Source organism: Ranitomeya imitator, chromosome 2 (genome assembly GCF_032444005.1).
Source record: "Ranitomeya imitator isolate aRanImi1 chromosome 2, aRanImi1.pri, whole genome shotgun sequence".
NCBI classification, from domain to species: Eukaryota; Metazoa; Chordata; class Amphibia; order Anura; family Dendrobatidae; genus Ranitomeya; species Ranitomeya imitator.
The window spans coordinates 569,222,119-569,244,505 of record NC_091283.1 but is presented as its reverse complement, the minus strand read 5'-3'; the positions used below and the strand labels follow the sequence as shown (position 1 = coordinate 569,244,505).

Below are 22,387 nucleotides of genomic sequence, written 5' to 3'. Positions count from 1 at the left end.
CAGGAGGCACAAGTCTACACCTCGTCGCCCCCCTCCTAGATGGCAATTTCGGTCCTTTCGGCCTTTACGTCGCTTCGTGGCGTCAAACTCCTTTTCCCCGCAGCAACAGATGCCACAGGCACGTCAAGAGTAGAAGACTGTTTTCTTTAGACCACACGCCTTCCTGGCGCTCCCGCTACTCCCAGGGTAGATCCTCCAGGGCTAGGACTGGAGGATCCACCTCGGCATGACTCACAGCAAGACGCCAGCCCACTTCCCAGGATGGGCGGTTTTTCCCTTCTTCAGGGATGTCTGGATCCCCTCAGCAGAGGACGCATGGGTCAGGGAAGTTGTATCCTCGGGATACAAAATAGAGTTCGTTTCACAAATCAGGGATCGTTTCTTCGGATCCCGACCCCAAGAGTCCCCGTTCTAGTTCCGGGTCTTCTTCGCAGCCACCGCTTCTCTCCTCAAAGCCGGAGTAATAGTTCCCGTCCCAGAAAAAGAACGGTTCACTGGTTGCTATTCCAATCTTTTGTGGTACTGAAAGAAGAAAAGAATAAGAAAAAAAAAAAAAAAAAGGGCAAGTTTCGTCCCATTCTGGATCTCAAATTGCTGAACTGGAGAGTTTGTCTGAGACTCTTAAGGATGGATTCCCATCGTTCAGTAATTGCTTCCATGGAGGTTCGAGAACTTTTGTGTTCCATAGAAATTCAGGACGCCTACCTTCATGTCTCGATTTTCCCGGGACATCACAGATTCCTGTGCTTTGTGGTGCTCCAGGACCATTTTCAGTTCTTCACCCTGCCGTTCGTTCTCGCAACCGCTTCCAGGGTTTGCACGAAGACCATGGCGGCGCTGATAGCCATCTTGATGGTCAGAGGCTTATTATTTTTTTCTGTACCTCGGCGACATCCTCTTCTAGGCTCCGTCCCCCTTTTTCTCAGGCTCACCAGAGCCTGTCCATCGTCCTCTACACCCTAGTCCGCTTCGGGTGGCTTGTCAACATGAAGAAATCCTGTCTTGTTGCTTCCCAGCGCCTCGTTTTTCGGGGCATGCTCTTCGACACTCGTCAGACCAAAGTCTTCCTTCCCGAGGACAAGAGATCCATCCTTCGTCGGGATGTACCCTTGCTTTAGGGTCCTCGGCTTCCCTTCTTCTGATCGCCCATGAAGTTTCTGGGCAGGATGGTAGTGACGTTCGAAGCAATCCCCTTTGCCCAATTTCACTCTCAACCTCTTTAGCAGGCCATTCTGTCACAGTGGGACAGTGCTGTCTTGTCCCTGGATCGTCCTATCCGACTCTCTTCCCGAGTCAAGGGTCCCTCAGCTGGTGGCTGACGTCACCTCTCATCTCCCAGGGCATGTCCTTCCTTCCAGTTCCTTGGCAAGTGGTGACGACGGACGCCAGCCTGCTTGGCTGGGGCGCTGTGTTTCGCCATCTGACTGCTTGGGGTCGTTGGTCGGCGCAGGAGTCTCTTCCGCAGATCAACATCCTCGAGCTTCGGGCCATCTTTCTCTTCCCTCGTCACTAGGGAAGGATTCTCAGGGGTCTACAATGCCATGGAGGTGGCATATGTCAGTCATAAAGGGGGGACTCGGAGCTCCTTGGCCGAGGTATCCAAGATCCTCCTCTGGGCAGAGGCAATGGTTCTGGTGATATCCACGGTGCATATCCCCGGCACGGACAATTGGGCCGCCGACTTCTGCAGCTGCGAGGGTCTCGCGGCAGGGTTATGGTCCTTGCATCAGGAGGTCTTCCATCAGATTTGTCTTCGATGGGGGACTCCGGACGTGGCCCTCTCTGCGTCCCGAAGGAACAGGAAGGTTCCTTTGGTTCGTCTCCAGATCTCGCGACCCTCCCGCGTGGGCGTCTACGCTTTGGCCTCCAGGGTCTGATCTGCCACCCGAATTATCGGTCGCTCAGTTTACGGCATGGCTGTGGACTCCACAGTTATAAGAGCGTCTGGCCTTTCGTCCCGGTCGAGTCACACTACAATCCAGGCTAGGAAGCCTTCGTTGTCTTCCAGGTTCTACTATCGTACCCGGAAGACTTTCGTTCATGCGAGCCCAACCGCTTTTCACCTATGTCCTTTTCCCTGCCTTCCATTTGGTTTTCCTTCAGGCAGGACTGGATTCGGGCTTCACTCTCTCTCCCTAAAGGGCCAGGTTCCTGCGCTCTTCTTCCCTTTAAGAAGACATTATCTTCTCAGCCACAGGTTAAGACCTTCCTTCAAGGAGTAGCCCACGCTGTCCCTCCTTACAGGGCCTCTGTGGATTCATGGTATTTAAAGGTTGTGTTGGTTGTTCTTAGGGGTTTCCCCTTTGAGCCTCTCAGGGAGTTTTTCCCTGTCAGTTCTATCTCGGAAGGTGGCTTTTCTCAGGTCCATCGCTTCGATCCGCCGCGTTTTTGAGTTGGCGGCCATTTCTTGCCGACCTCCTTTCTTGATTTTCCACAAGGACAAGGTGGTCCCAGGCCTCCGCCTTCCTTCATTTCACGAGGTGGTTTTCATCGTTCCACCTCAACGAGGACATCGTTCTACCTTCCTTTGTCCAGCTCCGAATCATCCTCTGGAGCGATAGTGGAACAGGCTGGACCTCGTCAGGGCAGTGAGTTTCTCCCTGGCTAGCACGGCCGCTTTCCGAAAGATGGATTCTCTGTTCGCCATCCTTGATGGCGTGCGTAGAGGCCTGCCGGCTTCCAAGGCGACTATTGCTCGCTCGATTAGAACGGCAATTTTGGGAGCTTACCGGGTCAAGAACAGAGTGCCCCCTCCTGAGATAAAGGCTCACTCTACCCGGGCAGTCGGCGCTTCCAGTGCGGTACGTCACAGGGCTTTCGCCGACAGCTTTGCAAAGCGGCAACCTGGTCTTCCATCCACATGTTTTCGCCGAACTACGGCAGACTCCAGCCTGGGCAGAAGGATCCTGCAGGCGGCAGTGGTGAGTCCTTGGACCTGATGGAAGTATGTTTTTCCCACCCCAGGGACTGCTTTGGGACGTCCCATGGTTCCTGTGTCCCCCAATGAAAGGCGATAGAGAAAACAGGATTTTTGGTTGCTTACCGTAAAATCTGTTTCTCGGAGCCTTCATTGGGGGACACAGCACCCTCCCAAGTTGAACAGCTCTGTTTACTGTATACTTTTGAGTTCTTTGAACACTCTTTGAGAGTTTGAAACTGTTAATCTATGGAGCGCCGTGGAATTTGTTGGCGCTATGTAGATAAAGTTTATTATTATTATATTATTATTCTTTCGCTTTTACACGTTGCTTCTCCTACTGCTTTCTCACTAACTGAATATCCTACTTCCTGTCGGTAGGGTGTACACTGCAGAGGAGGAGCTAACTTTTTTATTTGCATAGTGTCAGCCTCCTAGTGGCAGCAGCATACACCCATGGTTCCTGTGTCCCCCAATGAAGGCTCCGAGAAACAGATTTTACGGTAAGCAACCAAAAATCCTGTTTTTTTCATAAATAATCGCAAGTAATATCGAAGAAATGTTACCACTAACATGAAGTACAATATGTGACGAAAAAACAATCTCAGAATCAGCGGGATCCGTTGAAGCGTTCCAGAGTTATAACCTCATAAAGTGACAGTGGTCAGAATTGTAATAATTGGCCCGGTCACTAAGGGGTTTATACATCCTAGAACAGTGTTTGCCTTTTTTTGCTGCTGCATCACACTGTTGAATCATGTGCTGTCTGTGATCTATTAGTCTACCCAAGTTTTTTTTCCACACGTGTTGTTGCTTAGTTCTATTCCTCTCATTCTGTAGATGTAATTTTCATTTTTCTTGCCCAGATCTACATAGAATCTTGAGACCTCTATGGTTACTGATGCCGCCTGCTGTGAGCGCCACCCTGTGGTCGGCGTTCATAGCACACCTGCATTTCTGCTGCATAGCAGCGATCTAATGATCGCTGCTATGTAGCAGAGGCGATCGAGTTGTGCCAGCTTCTAGCCTCCTATGGAGGCTATTGAAGCATGGCAAAAGTAAAAATGTGAAAAAAAAAATATAAAAGTTTAAATCACCCCCCTTTCGCCCCATTCAAAATAAATCAATAAAAAAAAAATCAAACCTACACATATTTGGTATCGCTGCGTTCAGAATCGCCCGATCTATCAATAAAAAAAATCATTAACCTGATCACTAAACAGCATTGCGAGAAAATTCGAAACGCCAGAATTACGTTTTTTTTGGTCCCGCGACATTGCATTGCATTAGGCGATCAAAAGAACGTATCTGCACCAAAATGGTATCAATAAAAACGCCAGCTCGGCACGTAAAAAAGAAGCCCTCGTCGTTCAAAAGTACAACTTGTGTCGCAAAAAATAAGCCCTCACATGGCCATATTGACGGAAAAATAAAAAAGTTATGGCTCTGGGAAGGAGGGGAGTGAAAAATGAACACGGAAAAACGGAAAATCCCAAGGTCATGATGGGGTTAATAACAGTTATACGACTAAAATGCTGTTTGATTATTTTCATATAATTTCCATGTTTTTTGGTACTACAGTGCGCAGGTGCCGAGAAAGGTCAGAGAGGCCCAGCGCCTGCGCACTGCAGTACTTCGCTCTGAATGAGCAAAGCGTGATGCTGGGGAGCCATGAAGCAAGCAGGAGGGCGGCGATCATAAGAAGATGGGAGGCCCCGGACCTGCGACTCCTATTGGACCGTATCACCCACCCGGGTGAGTATAATAAAACTTATTTTTGTTATCTTTCATGGCGGATTGAGGGCTTATCTATAGCATTATAGTATGCTGTAAATAAGCCCTGAAAGGCGGTGGCCGTATCTTATTTCAGCCAAACCTGGTGACAGGTTCGCTTTAAGTTCTGTGTTCATCCATCCTGGTCTTTTTAAATGCTTCCAATTCTTCCTCCTTTACTGGATTACCAATTATGCAGTGAGCATTTCATTTACCAAAATCTCCCATCCTTCTTGGACATTTATGTCCTTTAGAACATCCAGCTCTTGGACCTTTCCTACCCTTTCCTACCCTCCCGCTGTTCTACAGAACACCAGTGACTGTCTGTCCGCAGTCTCCGACATCATGTCTGCTCTCTATCTGAAACTCAACCTCTCCAAAACTGAACTTCTTCTGCTCCCAGCCTCTACTAACCTCGCTAAATCTGACATTTCCCTCTCCGTGGGAGGCACCATAATAACACCCGGCAGCAGGCGCGCTGTCTGGGTGTTACATTTGACACCAATCTCTCCTTCACTTCCCATATACAATCTCTTGCCCGCTTGTGCCGCTTAACCTAAAGAACGTCTCTAGAATCTACATTACCCTCTTTCTGTCCATTAAAATATGCCTTTCTGAAGTCTAAAAATACAGTTGGGTTGGAGCTTGCATATCTTGGCCAAAATATCGATCAATACCTCACATATTTATATTTATTTTGTGCACTTTATTTTTCAGGGTGCAACCAAGCCCAACACTTTGGGTCTTGCATACAGGGGTGTTCACATGGGATACATTTAGAGAGTGCTGGCCAGCCCACCTGATCGAATAGTATGGGTGTAACTAATAGGATATGAACCAGACACTATGCATTACTTGCATGTGAACAGCGCCCTATACAGGCCTCTGTTGTACAAACATACTAAGCAGTCACCCCCTCCATTAATTGGTATGCTGTGAGTGGCTGTCTATTTAGTATTTTGCACCTGTGTTGCTGACAACTTTGCTACGTGGGTTGGTTGCATCCTTTAGTGCATTTTAGAGACCTGGGCAGGTAAGTGTTACTGCCCCTTTTTTAGCTGTATTTTTGAATTTTTGGAGGATTTTCAGTCCCATTTTGTGGATTTGCTACTAAGCTTTCTGAAGTCCAACTTTAAAGTCTGAGCACTTGCTGGTCTTCCGTCTCTTGTAATCCAAAATTTGAGGATGGCATGATCACTGTCTCTTAAATTCCCAGCCAGTTTTACTTCCTCAACCATTTCCACCCTGTTGGTAAGAATTAGGTCCAAGATTGTAGATCCACTTGTTTTCTCTTATACGTTTTGAAAGATAAAGTAGTCAGCAAGAGAAGATAAGAATTTTATGTACCCATTACTTTTGCCTGAGAGAGATTCCCAACCAATATCTGTATAGTTAAAATCTCCCATGATCACTGTCGTACTTTTTTGAGAACAGGGACATCTGATGTAAAGACATACAATAGTGACGTATAGTAAAGATATACAATAGTGTCCTTTCTGTTCTACTCTCCTTCAATTCTTGCCAAAACAGTTTCTACAGAGCTTCCAGTCTCTGAAGCTTGGATCTCTGTGGAGATACGTTTTCCTAACTTACAATGCAACACCTCCTCCCCTCTTGTTAATCCTGTATCTAATAAGTTGTAGCCTTCAAGGTTTGTATTCCAATCATGTGTATCCTCCTACCAAGTTTCAGTGATGCCTATGAGATATCTCTCTTCCTGTGTTAGCAGTTCTAATTATCCTTGTTTGTTTCCCATGCTCTGTGCATTTCTATATTTGTGTGGACACATTTTAGTTTGTAGTCTGTATCTCTTGCCCCTCTAATTTAATTTCCAGGGTGTTGTGAAAAAAGGGTTTACAGTGCATAACAGTAAGTTATCAACACATATATCATGGTGCTATCGTAAATAGCTAAGCAAGGCTAAGTAAGTGACCGGTATATAATTATTAATTATTCTTATTTTCCCTTTTTGTTAGGTGGTCAATTTTGCTCCTTTCTCTTTGCTTCCTTCTCCTGTACCGAGAGCCCTTTTTGAACAAGCAAAGTCTGTCCAAGAAGATTTTAATCTGCTGGTGGATCGTCTCAGCCAGAACCCTTCGTTCCTGGAAAACACACTTTCAAGGTATGAAAAATGCTGCAGTTAACTCTTCTTTTAAGGCCTGGGTCACATTTGCGAGTGCAGTGCAAGAAACCCACGTGAGTCTATCGCATCAATACCTGGCACTGCCGCCGGGACCGGAGTGTGTGGCTGCATGCGCCTTCTCACCTACTAGTTTTTCCTCTATCTCCAACCATCTCTGGTCCTATGAGGCCAAAGCTGTTAAGCTACTGTTACACTAAACGACTTACCAACGATCACGACCAGCGATACGACCTGGCCGTGATCGTTGGTAAGTCGTTGTGTGGTCGCTGGGGAGCTGTCACACAGACAGCTCTCTCCAGCGACCAACGATCAGGGGAAAGACTTCGGCATCGTTGAAACTGTCTTCAATGATGCCGAAGTCCGCCTGCATCACCCGTGTAACCAGGGTAAACATCGGGATACTAAGTGCAGGGCCGCGCTTAGTAACCCGATATTTACCCTGGTTACAAGTGAACGCATCGCTGGATCAGCGTCACACATGCCGATCCAACGATGACAGCGGGTGATCAGCGACCAAAAAAAGGTCCTGATCATTCCTCAGCGACCAACGATCTCCCAGCAGGGGCCTGATCGTTGGTCGCTGTCACACATAACGAGATCGTTAGCGGGATCGTTGCTACGTCACAAAAAGCGTGACGTTGCAACGATATCGTTAACGATATCGTTATGTGTGAAGGTACCTTTTAATCAAAGTAGTGGGGTGGGGGGTTGAGATGCAAGGAAAGCAAATAGATGGGGAGGTACACTTAAATGTTTCATCACACCAGGGGTGCACCAAGCGCCTGTACTTGATATGAATAGCAATATTCTGCTGAAAAATTCCCTTTGTACATTTTCTTCTACATTAACAGGTCTTTTCTCAAAATAATCCCGTTTTGTATATTTTTTTCCAGCACAATAAAAGTGGATGACTTCATAGAGCAGCTTTTCAAAATTTATAGACACGTGCTGAATGAAGGCTTGGCTCAGGTCCATCACTTTTCTTTATAGAAATCTATGAAGCTGTCTGTTTCGTACATGTTGTTTTGAGAAGTAACCATGCTGTCCCTATTTTTCAGACTGTGTTTTTAGGCATTAATCGATCGGATTACATGTTTGACTGCAGAGTGGATGGAACCACGGCTCTGAAACAGATTGAGATTAATACTATCGCTGCTAGTTTTGGTGGACTCTCATCTCGGACTCCTGCAGTGCACCAGTAAGAATGCCAGACAAATCAGATTTAACTTTCACATTATTAGTACGTTATTATTTAAGATCTTTTTTTTTTTTTTTTTTTATTTGAGAACTCCAGAGTAAATAAGGAGGTGCTTTACAGTGCCTTGAAAAAATATTCATACCCTGTGAACATTTTCACAGTTTTTTGTTACACTCACAAACTTAAATATATTTTATTTGGATTTTATGTGGTATACCAACACAAAATAGCAAGTATTATTGATTTTTTTTTTTTTTTTTTTTTTTTAAATCGTGACATACAGCCCCCTGAGTCAATAAAGACTATTTTTCTCTGCAATTACTGTGGCAAGCCTTTTGGAGTATGTCTTTACCAGCTGCACATCTAGAGGCCTCCATCCAATTTTCATATCCTACCACAGATTCTCAGTGGGTTCTAGGACTGTGACTGAGCCAATCCCACTCATGAGTATGCTTTTGATCTAATCCATCTATTGTAGCTCTGGCAGTATGACTAGGGTTGTTGTCCTACTGAAAGGTGAACCTACACCCCAGTATCTTGCAGTCTCTAATAGGTTTTCGTCCAGGATTGCTCTGTATTTAGCTCCTTCCATCTGCCCATCATCTCTGACCAGCTTCCCTCTCCTTGCTGAAGAAAAGCCTCCCCACAGCATGATGCTGCCACCATGTGTGATGGCAAGGATGCTGTTTTCACGGTGATGTGCAGTGTTAGTTTTCCATCACATATAGCGCTTTACATTTAGCCCCAAAAATACTACATTGGTCTCATCTGGCCAGAGCACCTTCTTCCACTTGACTCCTGTGTCCCCTACATTTCTTTTTGTAAACTGCAAATGGGACTTCTTATGGTTTGCTATCAAAAATGGCTTTCCTCTTAACATTCTTCCATAAAGTCTAGATTTGTGAAGTATGCAACCTAAAAGTCCTGTGTACAGATTCTCCCACCTGAGGTGTAGATCTCTGCAGCTCCTCCAGAGTGACCATGGGCCTTTTGGCTGCTTCTCTAATTAGTGCTCTCCTTGCTTTGGATGTCAGTTTAGGTGGACGACCATGTCTTGGTAGGTTTGCTGTTGTGCCATACGCCTTCCATTTTTGGTTGGTGGATTGAACAGTGATCCGTGATATTGTGAGCATCGTGAGATGTTCAGGGCTTTGACTGTTTTTTTTTTTTTTTAGTTTATTTTTTTTTATAACCTAATCCTGCTTTACTGTTCTCCACAACTTTCACAACTTTATCCCTGATCTGTCTGGTGTGTTCCTTGATTTTCATGATGCTGTTTGATCACTAATGCTCTTACACAAATCTCTGAGGCCTTCACAGAACATCTGTAGGCATTATGAGAATAAATTACTCACAGGTTGACTCAGTTTACTAATTATGTGGAGGCAATTGGTCACTTAGGATTTTATTTAGGAGTATCAGACTACAGGGGGCTGAATACAAATCCACGTCACATTTTTCAGATTTATGTTTTAAAATACTGTATTTTTCGGACTATAAGGTGCACTTAAGGATTAGAGAGCAAAAATAGGAAAAACATTTTCCTTAAAATTTCCCCAGCAGTGTAAAGTTGAGGGCTCATTATCACTAATTTTAAAGTGCCCCAGTGTAGAATAGGGAGGTATTAAATCTATTGTTTTCTCTGCAGTGTGTATTATACAATAAGCGGGCTGTAGTGTATAATCATGATATGCCGCGCCGTCTAATAATGAAGTTCACTGCAGTTACTGCTGCCTTGCTTTTTATTATAGCTGACAATAATAAGATCCCCCTGCCTCTGGCCAATTACCGTATATGCCGACACCCCCCTAATTTTGCCACAAAAAACTGGGAAAACTTAATGACTCGAGTATAAGCCTAGGGTAGAAAATGCAGCAGCTACCGGTAAATGTCAAAAGTAAAAATAGATACCAATAAAAGTAAAATTAATTGAGACATCAGTAGGTTAAGTGTTTTTGAATATCCATATTGAATCAGGAGCCCCATATAATGCTCCATAAAGTTTGATGGCCCCATAAGATGCTCCATATTAAATTATGCCCCATATAATCCTGCATAAAGGTTAATAATGGCCCCATAAGATGCTCCATAGACACATTTGCCCAATATAATGCTGCACAAATGTTAATTATGGCCCCATAAGATGCTCCATAAAGATATCTGCCCCATATAGTGCTGCACAAACGTTATGGCCCCATACAGACACTTGCCCCATACAGTGCTGCACAAACGTTATGGCCCCATACAGACACTTGCCCCATACAGTGCTGCACAAACGTTATGGCCCCATATAGTGCTGCACAAACGTTATGGCCCCATATAGTGCTGCACAAACGTTATGGCCCCATATAGTGCTGCACAAACGTTATGGCCCCATATAGTGCTGCACAAACGTTATGGCCCCATATAGTGCTGCACAAACGTTATGGCCCCATATAGTGCTGCACAAACGTTATGGCCCCATATAGTGCTGCACAAACGTTATGGCCCCATACAGTGCTGCACAAACGTTATGGCCCCATACAGTGCTGCACAAACGTTATGGACCCATAGATGCTCCATACAGACACTTGCCCCATTTGCTGTTGCTGCGATAAAAAAAAAAAAAAAAATCACATACTCGCCTCTCTCACTCAGGCCCCCAGCACTTTCAATATTCACCTGACTTCGTTCCGGTGCTGCTCCATCTTCAGCGTCTCCTGCACTGACGTTCAGGCAGAGGGCGCGCACTAACCACGTCATCGCTCCCTCTGACCTGAGCATCACTGCTGAAGAAGGACCGGCGCCAGAACGAGGAGCAGGTGAATATCGCGCAGCGCTCCCCGTTATACTCACCTGCTCCTGGTGTGGTCCCTGCACGTCTGTTCCCTGGCGTTGCAGCTTCTTCCTGTACTGAGCGGTCACCGTTACCGCTCATTACAGTAATGAATATGCGGCTCCACCTCTATGGGAGATGGAGCCGCATATTCATTACTGTAATGAGCGGTACCATGGACCGCTCAGTACAGGAAGAAGCTGTCAGCGCCGGGGAAAAGACGTGCAGGGATCGCACCAGGAGCAGGTGAGTATAATTAGACAGCCCCCGCTCCCCCTCCCGACCCCTGGGTATGACTCGAGTGTAAGCCGAGGGGGGGACTTTCAGCCCCCAAAAATGGGCTGAAAATCTCGGCTTATACTCTAGTATATACGGTATATGATACTAGATGGTGTCCCGATTCTAACGCATCGGGTATTCTAGAATATATATGTAGTATATTTATGAAGTTTTCAGAATAATGCAATTTATACACAGGATTCGGCCGGCCGGCCGCGACCAATTAACGAAGCGTGGTTCAAATTCCGTGGGCGGACTGCGCCTGTCGCTGATTGGTCACGGCCGGCCGTGACCAATCAGTGAAGCCAGGGCCGGCTCCAGGTTTTTGAGGGCCCCGGGCGAAAAAAGTCTCAGTGGGCCCCCCTCTTTAACACATACCACGATTCTTGATGCACAGATACAGCCCACGTAGCATATAGCACAGCCCACGTAGCATATAGCACAGCCACATAGTATATAGCAATGTGGGCACCATATCCCTGTTAAAAAAAAGAATTAAAATAAAAAAATAGTTATATACTCACCCTCTGTCCGCCCCCCGGATCCAGCCGAGGCGTTTACCGATGCTCCTTGCGACGCCCCGGTCCCATTGCGGCCTCACGAGATGATGATGTAGCGGTCTCGTGAGACTGCTACGTCATCATCTTGTGAGACCGCAATGCATGGACCGGTCACCGGAGCGTGAAAGGCCATGGCTGGATCCGGGGGCCCACGGAAGGTAAAAATAATAAAAAAAAACTGTATATGTATATGTAATTTTTTATTTTTTTTTTTATTTTTTTCAACATGCCACATAAGCAGCATCAATAGTAAAAAGTTGGTCAGACAGGGGTAATAGCAGCGTTAACGGAGTGCGTTACACCGCGGCATAACGCGGTCCGTTAAAGGGAAGGTACCGCGTTTGTAGGTCATTAATAAATCACTGTAATGTAGCATAACATGCTGCTATAAGCAAGTTTGAAATGCATGTGAAACAGATTTCATGTGTTATGAGTTTAAAGAATGCACTGGGGGCTGACATCTTGGTTTTGCAGCAGTAGCAGGGCACTATCAGTGTCAGATTACGGCACCCCATGGACATAGGGTCCGTGCTGGTCTATTATCTCCTATCTGCAACATTGCAGCAGCATTAGCAGTGAGCTGGGCACGCCTCTGTGGGCTGCACAACTCACTGCTGTAGGTGTGACTAGCTGCCATTTTATTATAGCCCTGTGCTCTCTATCACAGGATAGAAGAAGCCCTCACTGCTCCTCTGTACTCCAAGCAGGCACATCCTCTGCTCCTCACACGCTGCCCTGTGTGTTTCTCCTGCCATGTCTCCCCCTCCCCCCTCACACACAGTCCCTGTGATCTCATGTAAGCTGCAATCACAGCCTGCAGAGAGGGAGGTGACACCTGGAGAGAGAGAGCAGGGCAGCTGACAGGACAGGGATTAAGGTGGGGGAAGGCGGATGACAAGAATGTTATTCACAAAAAATGCTGCTGAGCCCACTGTGTTCTGCTCCTCTGTAAACAAGCTGTGCCTCTGATGCAGTAACTGCTGGTGATAGCAGGTCACAGGGCAGTCACACACAAAATGGCTCTGCCCTGTGATGCTGCTCTTCATTCTTACTGTTAGCCACAAAATTGGGGCAGTAACTGCTGACATCACCATTTCCCTCCCCTTTTGGGTGGTCTAATATCCCTGGGGCAGAGCTGCTAAATCTTACTATAGCTGCTTGAGGTCTAAAACAGAAAATGCTCCCCCTAGTGGTAAATATGTATATTTGTCGAAAAATATATAATATTTTTCATATAGAAATGTTTGCAAACAGTGCAAACATTGCATTAATACATTTTAATTACTATTTTAAGCTTAATTTTACAAAAAAACAAAATGCAAGAAAACTGGTGGCACCTTCCCTTTAATGCTGCCATTAACCCTGTGTGTGTGCTGACTGGAGGGGAGTATGGAGCGGGCACTGACGGCTGGGGAGTATGGAGGGACTAATTCTCAGCCGGACTGTGCCCGTCGCTGATTGGTCAGCAACCAGCAATCAGCGAAGTGGGATTTCCGGGACGGACAGACAGAGAGACAGACAGATGGAAGTGACCCTTAGACAATTATATAGTAGATAAGGGACCTTGGCTAGCGTTTACTTAAGCTACATAGTACACTGTTACCTGCATACTGGGATTTTAGTGGCTCACAGTTGCATAGCAAATAAGAAAATTAGCATGGAATAGTGATCCAATATACAGTCAATCCAAGTACTGAGACTATGATGCCTTATTGTTAATTTTAATAATTCTAAGCACAAAAAATGTATTAAACATTTTATATGCAATAAATAATAGCCATATATTAATTACATACCTATTCTGGTATGTATGCATGAGCTGAGCAGCTGAAGGATCTTCCACACAACTAACTCAAGGACCTTTCAGGTTATGTGATCAGTGACTTGAAATGTCCTTGGATTAATCATGTAGAGCAGTGTTTCCCAAACTCCAGTCCTCACGGACCCCACAGGTCATGTTTTCAGGATTTCCTTAGTATTGCTTAAGTAGTTGAAGTATCATCAAGGCATCAGGAATTGTCTCACCTGTGCAACTGTATGGAAATCCTGAAAACATGACCTGTGAGGACTGGAGTTTGGGAAACACTGATGTAGAGGGTCCTTTAGCTGCTCAGCTTGTGCAGCCTCCATTCAGATGCCAGTTAAGCTTCCTCTCCTGTTCTGCACCAATCACGTAGATCATTGTTTCACATTGATTCAAATGAGTACCGTATAATGCTTTATTACTTCTATGGAGGCGCAGCAGAGAACCTGAACACTTACTGCTAGGATTCCACATATGATTGCAGGGAGTTCCAGCAGGAGAACACTTTAGCGGTTTACTGCCAAGAGATCCTTTTAAGAAATGTGGATCAAAGTGGACAACCCCTTTTTAAGATGCTATTTGCCATTTGTTTGGTACCAATGCTTGTGATCCCTTTTTTTGCAGTCGATAACTAAATATGCTGACAACAAATTTGGTTAGGAGGCTCATTGTCATATATGGGTTGTTTAGAATGTGTTTTAGAAAAGGAGGCAGCTTTGGACGGGTGCAGTCGTGACCAGAGGGTCTGAGATTAGCACTAATTTTATGCACATTTATACCTTTCTTTACGAAATGTTTCAGTTTTAATATTAAAACAAACAGATAAGCGCAAAAAATTAAATAATCAAATACATTTTTTGGACAGTAAACTTTTTCACTTAAGTGAAGCTCTATATTTCTGTAGACATGTTCTGAAGACACTGGGAAGACCTGAGGAAGCTTGTAAAATTCTACCAAACAACCCATCCCTTGGGATAGCCCGAGGGATTGCTAAGGCCTGGGAACTGTATGGGTCACCAAAGTAAGTCTTGCCTGGACTTTTTTAACATTTATTATAGTTGTTAATCTATTTCTTTTTGATTTTCCAGATCTAGTAAGTCATTGGGAGTTTGCATTGTATTCTATTTTGTTACGTTTCAATGAAAATATTATAATTTTTTTTTTCCGTGAACATGTGTTATTTTCAGGGGATTGACTAAACGTCAATTGGACTGTCAATGTCCATAGGGGCAAATCTCCTTCTAAATGTTTTAACCCCTCGGAGAGTCTTTTCCATCGACATAACCATTTGAAGGCCTGTTGTTTTTTTTTGTGGGATTAGTTATATTTTTCAGTCATCAATGACTGTACCACGAGAGAGGAGATCCGCCCTTCAAGATAAAAAGGCGGCTCCTCTCTCCGCATCAGTTGGTTTCCTTTACTTAACGGGGAATCCTCAAGATGAAATCTTAAGACAGAAGAGGAAGGATGCCTGGGTCGAATGGTGTTTTGGTAGCCTGGCTGCTGCATCCTTCACCAGGTACTGGTAGTGCCTCGGAGGCCATGTCTTACCGTGCCCTCCCTAAGTGAAGCGTGGGTAGACATTGTGTCAGGCCACGCGACCCGTGAGACACATCGGTGTCTGGGCAAATCTGGGGGGTACCTGCTATAGTGGTCCAGTGGTGCCTCGGAGAATAGGGCAGGCTGAGAAGACAGGAGTTGGCTCCCTTACCCACAATTATTAAGTCTATGTGGAGGCCTCCGCGGGTGGCATGTCAGCATAGTGTGAGGAAGAGTGCCGGAACTGTCCCCAGCGCGCATCGGTCGGAGAAGCCCAGTGTGCGTTAGGTCTGAAAGCACATGGGGTTACAGATCCGATGCGTGCTGCCAACGCGCGCAGGAAGGAGAACGCCGGGTGCACGCAGTATCTGAAGCAGCATTGAGTGTGCACCGGAAGGGGAACGCCGGGTGCGCATGCGGTAGGAATCTGCTGGGGAGCGCGCATCAGGAGTGAACCAGTGCACACTGGAAGAGGTCTGCATGGGGGCGGTGTGTGCACTCGCATACCCGTAAGAACGAGCACACCGGGAATGATGAGTCAGGTGTGTCTGAGGAGGGGGTGGTACCGTTCTTCGGTTAATGAAGCCTAAGGTGTATAAAAGGGCAACAGGCAGGCGGTGGCAACCAAGGAAGCCTTTTCGCCTGAGCACTTGCAGCCTCATCGGCAGCAGGAGCCAGAGGGACACTGGTTGCACTCACAGGAGAAAAAGCAACCACGCCATTAGCAGCAATGGAGGCCACTCGGGCAGCACATGGGCATATCTCCATGGCTCTAGGAAGGAGGGGTCCATAGTCTCTGGAGGAGACATTGAGAACACCATTCAACCTCCGGATCCGGTACCCGCTTGAAGCGTCACTAATGTCTGTTTTCTTTCTCTCTCTCTCTCCTGTCTCCTACCCTCTCCCTGTTTTCTATACATTGACAGGTGGAGTGTAGGGGGTCCCTAAAAAACAAAACAAAAAAAAACAAAAACGCAAGGCTAAGCCTAAGAATAAGTAGTGTCCCCTATGCAGACGCCAATTAGGGGCTTCCTGGAATAAAAAGTTATGTTGGGACTGTATTGACAAAACCAGTGCGGAAGAAACACCCACATTTTCAGCAAATTTGAGACCCCTGATAGTCGGAGGTTCGTAGGTCAGTTACTGCGTTACAGACCCCAATGGACACTGACAGTAAGGGGAGAGAGAGATCCAGCCCCTCTTTTGTATCGCAAGAGGACTCCACATGTTCAGAGCCGGAGGACTCAGATCAGTCACAGTACTCTGAGAGTAGTTCAGAGGAAGATGTTAGTTTCCCGGTGGAAGTCACGGACAATCTAATAAAAGCGGTCCGGTCCGCTAAGGGATTGGTAGATGAGAAAGCCAAAAGATCTGACCAGGAACTCATGTACGGTGGCTTAGGCTACTTTCACACTAGCATTTTTGGCTGTACGTCGCAATGCGTCGTTTAGGAGAAAAAATGCATCCTGTAAAGTTGTCTGCTGTATGCGTTTTTTCCCCATAGACTAACATTAGTGACACATTGCGACGTATGGCCACACGTCGCAACCGTCGTGCGACGGTTGCGTCGTGTTTTGGCGGACCGTCGGCACAAAAATTACATGTAACTTTTTTTTTTTGCGTGTCGTGTCTGCCATTTTTGACCACGCATGCGCGGCCGAAACTCCGCCCCCTCCTCCCCGGACCTTACAATGGGGAATTATTCGGGCATTATTTTCACAACGCGCGTCGGGCCGACGTATAGCGACGGCCCCGTGCCGATGCTAGTGTGAAAGCAGCCTTAGGCTACTTTCACACATCGTTTTTTTGCGGTCAGGCTCAATCCGGCGAATTCTGAAAAAAAAAAAAAAAAACGGATCCGTAGCAGATTGTGAAAAACTGATGCGAGATCCGTTTTTTCGACTGATCCGACTAGCTTATCCAGCTAATTGAATCCCAAAATAATTGGAGCATGCTCAGTTAAAAAAAAAAAAAACTAACTAACAAAAAAAAAAAAAAACAGAATCCGTCGCCGGTTTCCGTGGTTTGACCCAACCGGTGTCCATAGGCTTCCATTCTAGCAAAAGCCGGAAGGTGCCGGAATCGGTGCTGTCTGGTTTTTCGCCGCAGACACAAAACGTTACTTTTTACGTTTTTTTCCAGACGCCGGAAAACCAGTTTTCGCTGCCGAAAAACATGAAATGTGAGGCAGTCCGGTGCTAATACAAGTCTATGAGAAAAAAACGGATTGAGCCTGATGGCGAAAACCTGATGTGTGAAAGTAGCCTTATAGATCTCAAAGATCTCTAGGAAGTCTTCCCTCCCGTTTGAGGACTTGTGGTCCCTGAAGAACCCATTGGATAGGAAGATGGACAGTTTCCTTAAAACAGCTTGGGAGTCCCCGGCTGGGGCATTAAGGCCAGCCATTGCAACCACTTGTGTGGCTAGATCTTTGAAGGTTTGGATAGACAACCTAGGAGATCAGCTGGAACAGCAAGTCTCCAGAGAGACCATCTTAGAGGCAGTTCCTACCATCAAAGTGGCAGCAGTGTTTTTGGCCTCGGCAGATTCGGCAAGGTTGGCGGCAAAGTCAGCAGTGCTGGCCAATGCAGGATGTCGCACAGTATGGTTTAAATCAGCGGTGTCAAACTGCATTCCTCGAGGGCTGCAAGCAGGTCATGTTTTCAGGATTTCCTTGCATTGCACAGGTGATAATTTAATCACCTGCAGAGAATGATTCCAGCACCTTGTGCAATGCTAAGGAAATCTTGAAAACACGCATGGTTTGAGGCCCTTGAGGAATGCAGTTTGACACCCCTGGTTTAAATGCTGGCTGCGAGATATACAGGCAAAAGTAAAACTCTGCTCCCTGCCTTGTGAAGTTAACTTCTTATTTGGGCCAGCGCTAGATGAAGTGCTCGAGAAGGCAGCAGATAAGAAGAAAGGTTTTCCAAAGCAGCCATTTCCGTCCTTTTGGCGCTCCTTTTAGGAGGGGTCGCAGATCCAGGGGCCAGCCATACACAGACGGAGACAGAGCTAACAAGCGGTCCAGAGGAGGGAGAGGCTTTTATTTCGGCAAACCTTCCAGAGACATCAAGAAGCCACCTCAGTGACTTCTTCTCCCAGGCAGGAGGGAGGCTCTCACTTCCTACCCGCCTGGGAAGAAATTTCATCCAGCATCTGGATTCGGCAGATTGTGAGGTCAGGCCTAAAATTGAATTTCCACAGTCTGCCGCCTCAAAGATACATACAAACCCCGGTACAGCCCTCTCAAGAGAAATGAGGACTGGAAGAGAAAGTAATATCACTGTTAGAAAAACACGTACTGGAGAAGGTGGCGGTAGAGGAGAGAGAGAAGGGGTTTTATTCCTCCTTATTTCTGATTTAAAAAAAAAAAAAAAAAAAAGCAGACGACTCCTGGAGAACCATCATAAACCTTAAATGTCTCAACAGCTATCTGATAGTTCCTTTGTTCAAGATGGAGACATAAAGATCGGTGGTAAAACTTCTCTTCCCACAGTGTTACATAGTGGTCCTAGACCTCAAGGACGCATACGACCACATCCCTATCCGCGAACAGGATCGCAAATTCCTCAGATTGGCAGTGGAAATGAAATCTTAACTAGCCCATTTTCAGTTCAGAGCTCTACCCTTCGGGTTAGCAATAGCCCCTTGGATATTCAACAAGCTGATTTGAGAGGTCATGGCCCATCTCAGAGAAAAGGACATTCTAAAGGTACCGTCACACATAGCGACGCTGCAGCGATACCGACAACGATCCGGATCGCTGCAGCGTCGCTGGAGAGCTGTCACACAGACAGCTCTCCAGCGACTAACGATCCCGAGGTCCCCGGTAACCAGGGTAAACATCGGGTAACTAAGCGCAGGGCCGCGCTTAGTAACCCGATGTTTACCCTGGTTACCATCCTAAAAAGTAAAAAAACAAACGCTACATACTTACCTACCGCTGTCTGTCCTCGGCGCTCTGCTTCTCTGGTCTGGCTGTGAGCGCCGGGCAGCCAGAAAGCAGAGCGGTGACGTCACCGCTCTGCTTTCCGGCTGACCGACGCTCACAGCCAGAGCAGTAGGAGAGCAGAGCACAGCGCTGGAGGACAGACGGCTGTAGGTAAGTATGTAGTGTTTGTTTTTTTACTTTTAGGATGGTAACCAGGGTAAACATCGGGTTACTAAGCGCGGCCCTGCGCTTAGTTACCCGATGTTTACCCTGGTTACCAGCAAAGACATCGCTGAATCGGTGTCACACACGCCGATTCAGCGATGTCTACGGGGAGTCCAGCGACGAAATAAAGTTCTGGCCTTTCTTCCCCGACCAGCGATCTCCCAGCAGGGGCCTGATCGCTGCTGCCTGTCACACTGGACGATATCGCTAGCGAGGACGCTGCAACGTCACGGATCGCTAGCGATATCGTCTAGTGTGACAGTACCTTAATAATGCCGTATCTGGACGACTTCCTGATTGTGGGGAAAAGTTTTCTTCACTGTCAGGAACAAGTCAGGATAGTCATGGAGACCTCACAGATTCTCGGATCGCAGCTAAATCTAAAAAAAAGTCCAGACTGAGACCAGCAACAGTACAGATTTTCTTGAGACTACGAATACTCTGTGGCGCAAGAGTTTCGGCTTCCAGAGGAAAAAATAAAAAAATTAGTCCTGGCGTCAATAAAGAAGCCAGAAATGACACTCAAGAAAGCGATGTCACTATTTGGGTCCCTAACCGCCTGTATACCAGCTGTAAAATGGGCTCAGTTCCACAAAAGGGAACTGCAGGGGTGTGTATTACAGAACAATCTAGTAATATAGGTACCGTTACACTAAACGATTACCAACTATCACGACCAGCGATATGACCTGGCCGTGATCGTTGGTAAATTGTTGTGTGGTCGCTGGGGAGCTGTCACACAGACAGCTCTCTCCAGCGACCAACGATCAGGGGAAAGACTTCGGCATCGTTGAAACTGTCTTCAACGATGCCGAAGTCCCCGGGTAACCAGGGTAAACATAGGGTTACTAAGCGCAGGGCCGCGCTTAGTAACCCGATATTTACCCTGGTTACCATTGTAAAAGTAAAAAAAAACAAACAGTACATACTCACATTCCGATGTCTGTCACGTCCCCTGCCGTCAGCTTCCCGCACTGACTGTCAGAGCCGGCCGTAAAGCAGAGCACAGCGGTGACAACCTCCGCTCCATTCATTGTCAATGAGACTACCGGAGAAAGTGGATTAAAGAGTTTGGCTTTCTACAACATCCCTATAGGTGAAGCAGAAGCCAAGCAGGCGCACATCTGCTAATTTGAAGGTGGGACTACAGACCCTCATTTTCAGGATTGCTGAAGTTCCCTCCTAGCAATCAGCAAGTTATCTTTTATCCTAATAATGGAAGATAATTTGTCTTCTACATTTTTTTTTTTTTATCCTCCATAGGGGACTTTAATCTCTTATACAATACACTGACATACTGTAGTATTGCAGTCTGTTGTACAATTATTTCTCTTCTATGAAGCCCAGGCTGCAATGACAACATATTGCACTTCATGATCATGTCGAGGAAGGTGAATGGGGCAATGTGTATCTAAAAATGTTTTGAATAGCAACTTCTAAGAGATTATATCTGGAACAGTGACAGGAAGACCGAGCCGAAAAAGTGTGCTTAACGGACAATGACACCAGAATCTCATTTGTATGGACAGCTTCACTATCATATGGTTGCTTAGACGTACCTTCCTCTTTTGCAGCTGTGTATTTGTCGGCTACGTATAAAATTAGAGGTACACCTTAACCCCATGTTACATGTTGGGAAAGAGTATATTAAGCCATGTCCTCTCCTATACACACCAAATGCTGGCAGCAGCTACAATAATAGACAACTCTGATCCCAATAGTTTATCTTCTTAGATGCCACCGTTAATTGTGTTCATGGCATCTGAGCGCTTGGACACCCCAGTGCCTTTTCTTTTTCAATACATTATATGGTAGATCAAATGGTGCCATTAAGAAAATAAATTTGTCTTGCAATCAACAAACCCTTATTTTGCTACATTGATGATAAAATTAGAATGTTGTGGTTCTTTGAAAGCAGCTATGAAAAAACATAAGTGAGAGAAAAAAATAACTTTGCTGCAGCATTTTTTTTAAGTTACTTTTGTTCTGTTACATCCATAATGTGGGTAATATGTTGGCTATCTATAGGCTCTACTCTTGTATTTGAGCATTTTCTTTCTTTTCAGGGCTGTGGTCATGTTTTTGGTTGAGAACTTGCAGAGAAACATCTTTGATCACCGTTACATCGAGCATGAGTTGTGGAATAGGTAATAAGTATTTTATATTAAAAAGCACATTGCCACCAATTAAATAACACAGATTATAGATTTAACAATATGCATGTTCTCTGTGATATCAAAAATTATCTGTTGTGAATAGAGATGGACGAACCCAACCCGAACAGTAAAGTTCGGGGTCCGTATCGAACACCTACTGTTCAGACACGGACTTTGTCAGGAAGTCCGTTTTACTGTTCTGGTTCAGTACCCTGAACACTGGGTGTTTCTCGATTTAAACAACGGCGGCTCTGATCAGCGGTAAGATTAATACCGCCGGTCAGAGTCACAGCCCCATCGCTGTCAGGTGACAGCATGAGCCCGCAACTGTGAAAGGAGGTAAAAAGCTCACGTCCGGTCACTGGCGTCAGTGGATGGGACTACTACTCCCATCAGCCAGCTCCTGCTGCTGCTAGTAACATTGAGAGCAGGCGGCAGATGATGGGAGTGTTCATCAGCCGATGCCTGCTCTCTAAATAAAGAAAGAATAAAAACTGCATGGTTTCCCCTGCATTTTTGTTAACCAGCCAGGCAAAACTGACAGCTACTGGTTGCTACCCTTTGCTGTCAGCTTTAGCAAGGCTGACTATCAAGAAGGGGTCCCTAATCCGTTTTTTTTAATTATTTAAAACAATTGTTTAAAAAAACAACCCAAAAATGGCGTGGGTTCCCCCCTTATTTTTGACAAGCAGCCAAGCTAAAGCAGACTGCTGGGGGCTGGTATTCTCAGACTGGTAAGGGTCCATGGATATTGCCACCCCCAGTCTAAAAATAGCAGCCTGCAGCTGCCCATAAAAGGTGCATCTGTTAGATGCGCCAATTCTGGTGCTTTGCCAGACTCCTCCCACTTGCCTTATGGCGGTGTGAAGTGGGCTTCATATTTGTGGGGTTGATATCACCTTTGTATTGTCCGATGACATCAAGCCCACGGCTTAGTAATGGAGAGGCGCCTATAAAATGCCTATCCATTACTAATCCTATAATATTGTAAATAAACACACAGGCAGTATTAAGTCCTTTATTGGAAATAAAAAAAAAACAAAA

At 45.9% G+C, this 22,387-nt stretch overlaps 1 protein-coding gene across 1 annotated transcript in view; it reads left to right on the top strand.

The window, feature by feature from the left end:
• GSS (glutathione synthetase) overlaps positions 1-22,387 on the top strand; it is a 76,688-nt gene that overhangs the window by 16,502 nt on the left and 37,799 nt on the right. The window contains exons 3-7 of the mRNA XM_069752132.1: positions 6,667-6,812; positions 7,727-7,802; positions 7,892-8,031; positions 14,394-14,510; positions 21,254-21,334. Coding sequence (XP_069608233.1) covers positions 6,667-6,812; positions 7,727-7,802; positions 7,892-8,031; positions 14,394-14,510; positions 21,254-21,334 — 560 coding nt within the window. The remainder of the gene's footprint in view (positions 1-6,666; positions 6,813-7,726; positions 7,803-7,891; positions 8,032-14,393; positions 14,511-21,253; positions 21,335-22,387) is intronic.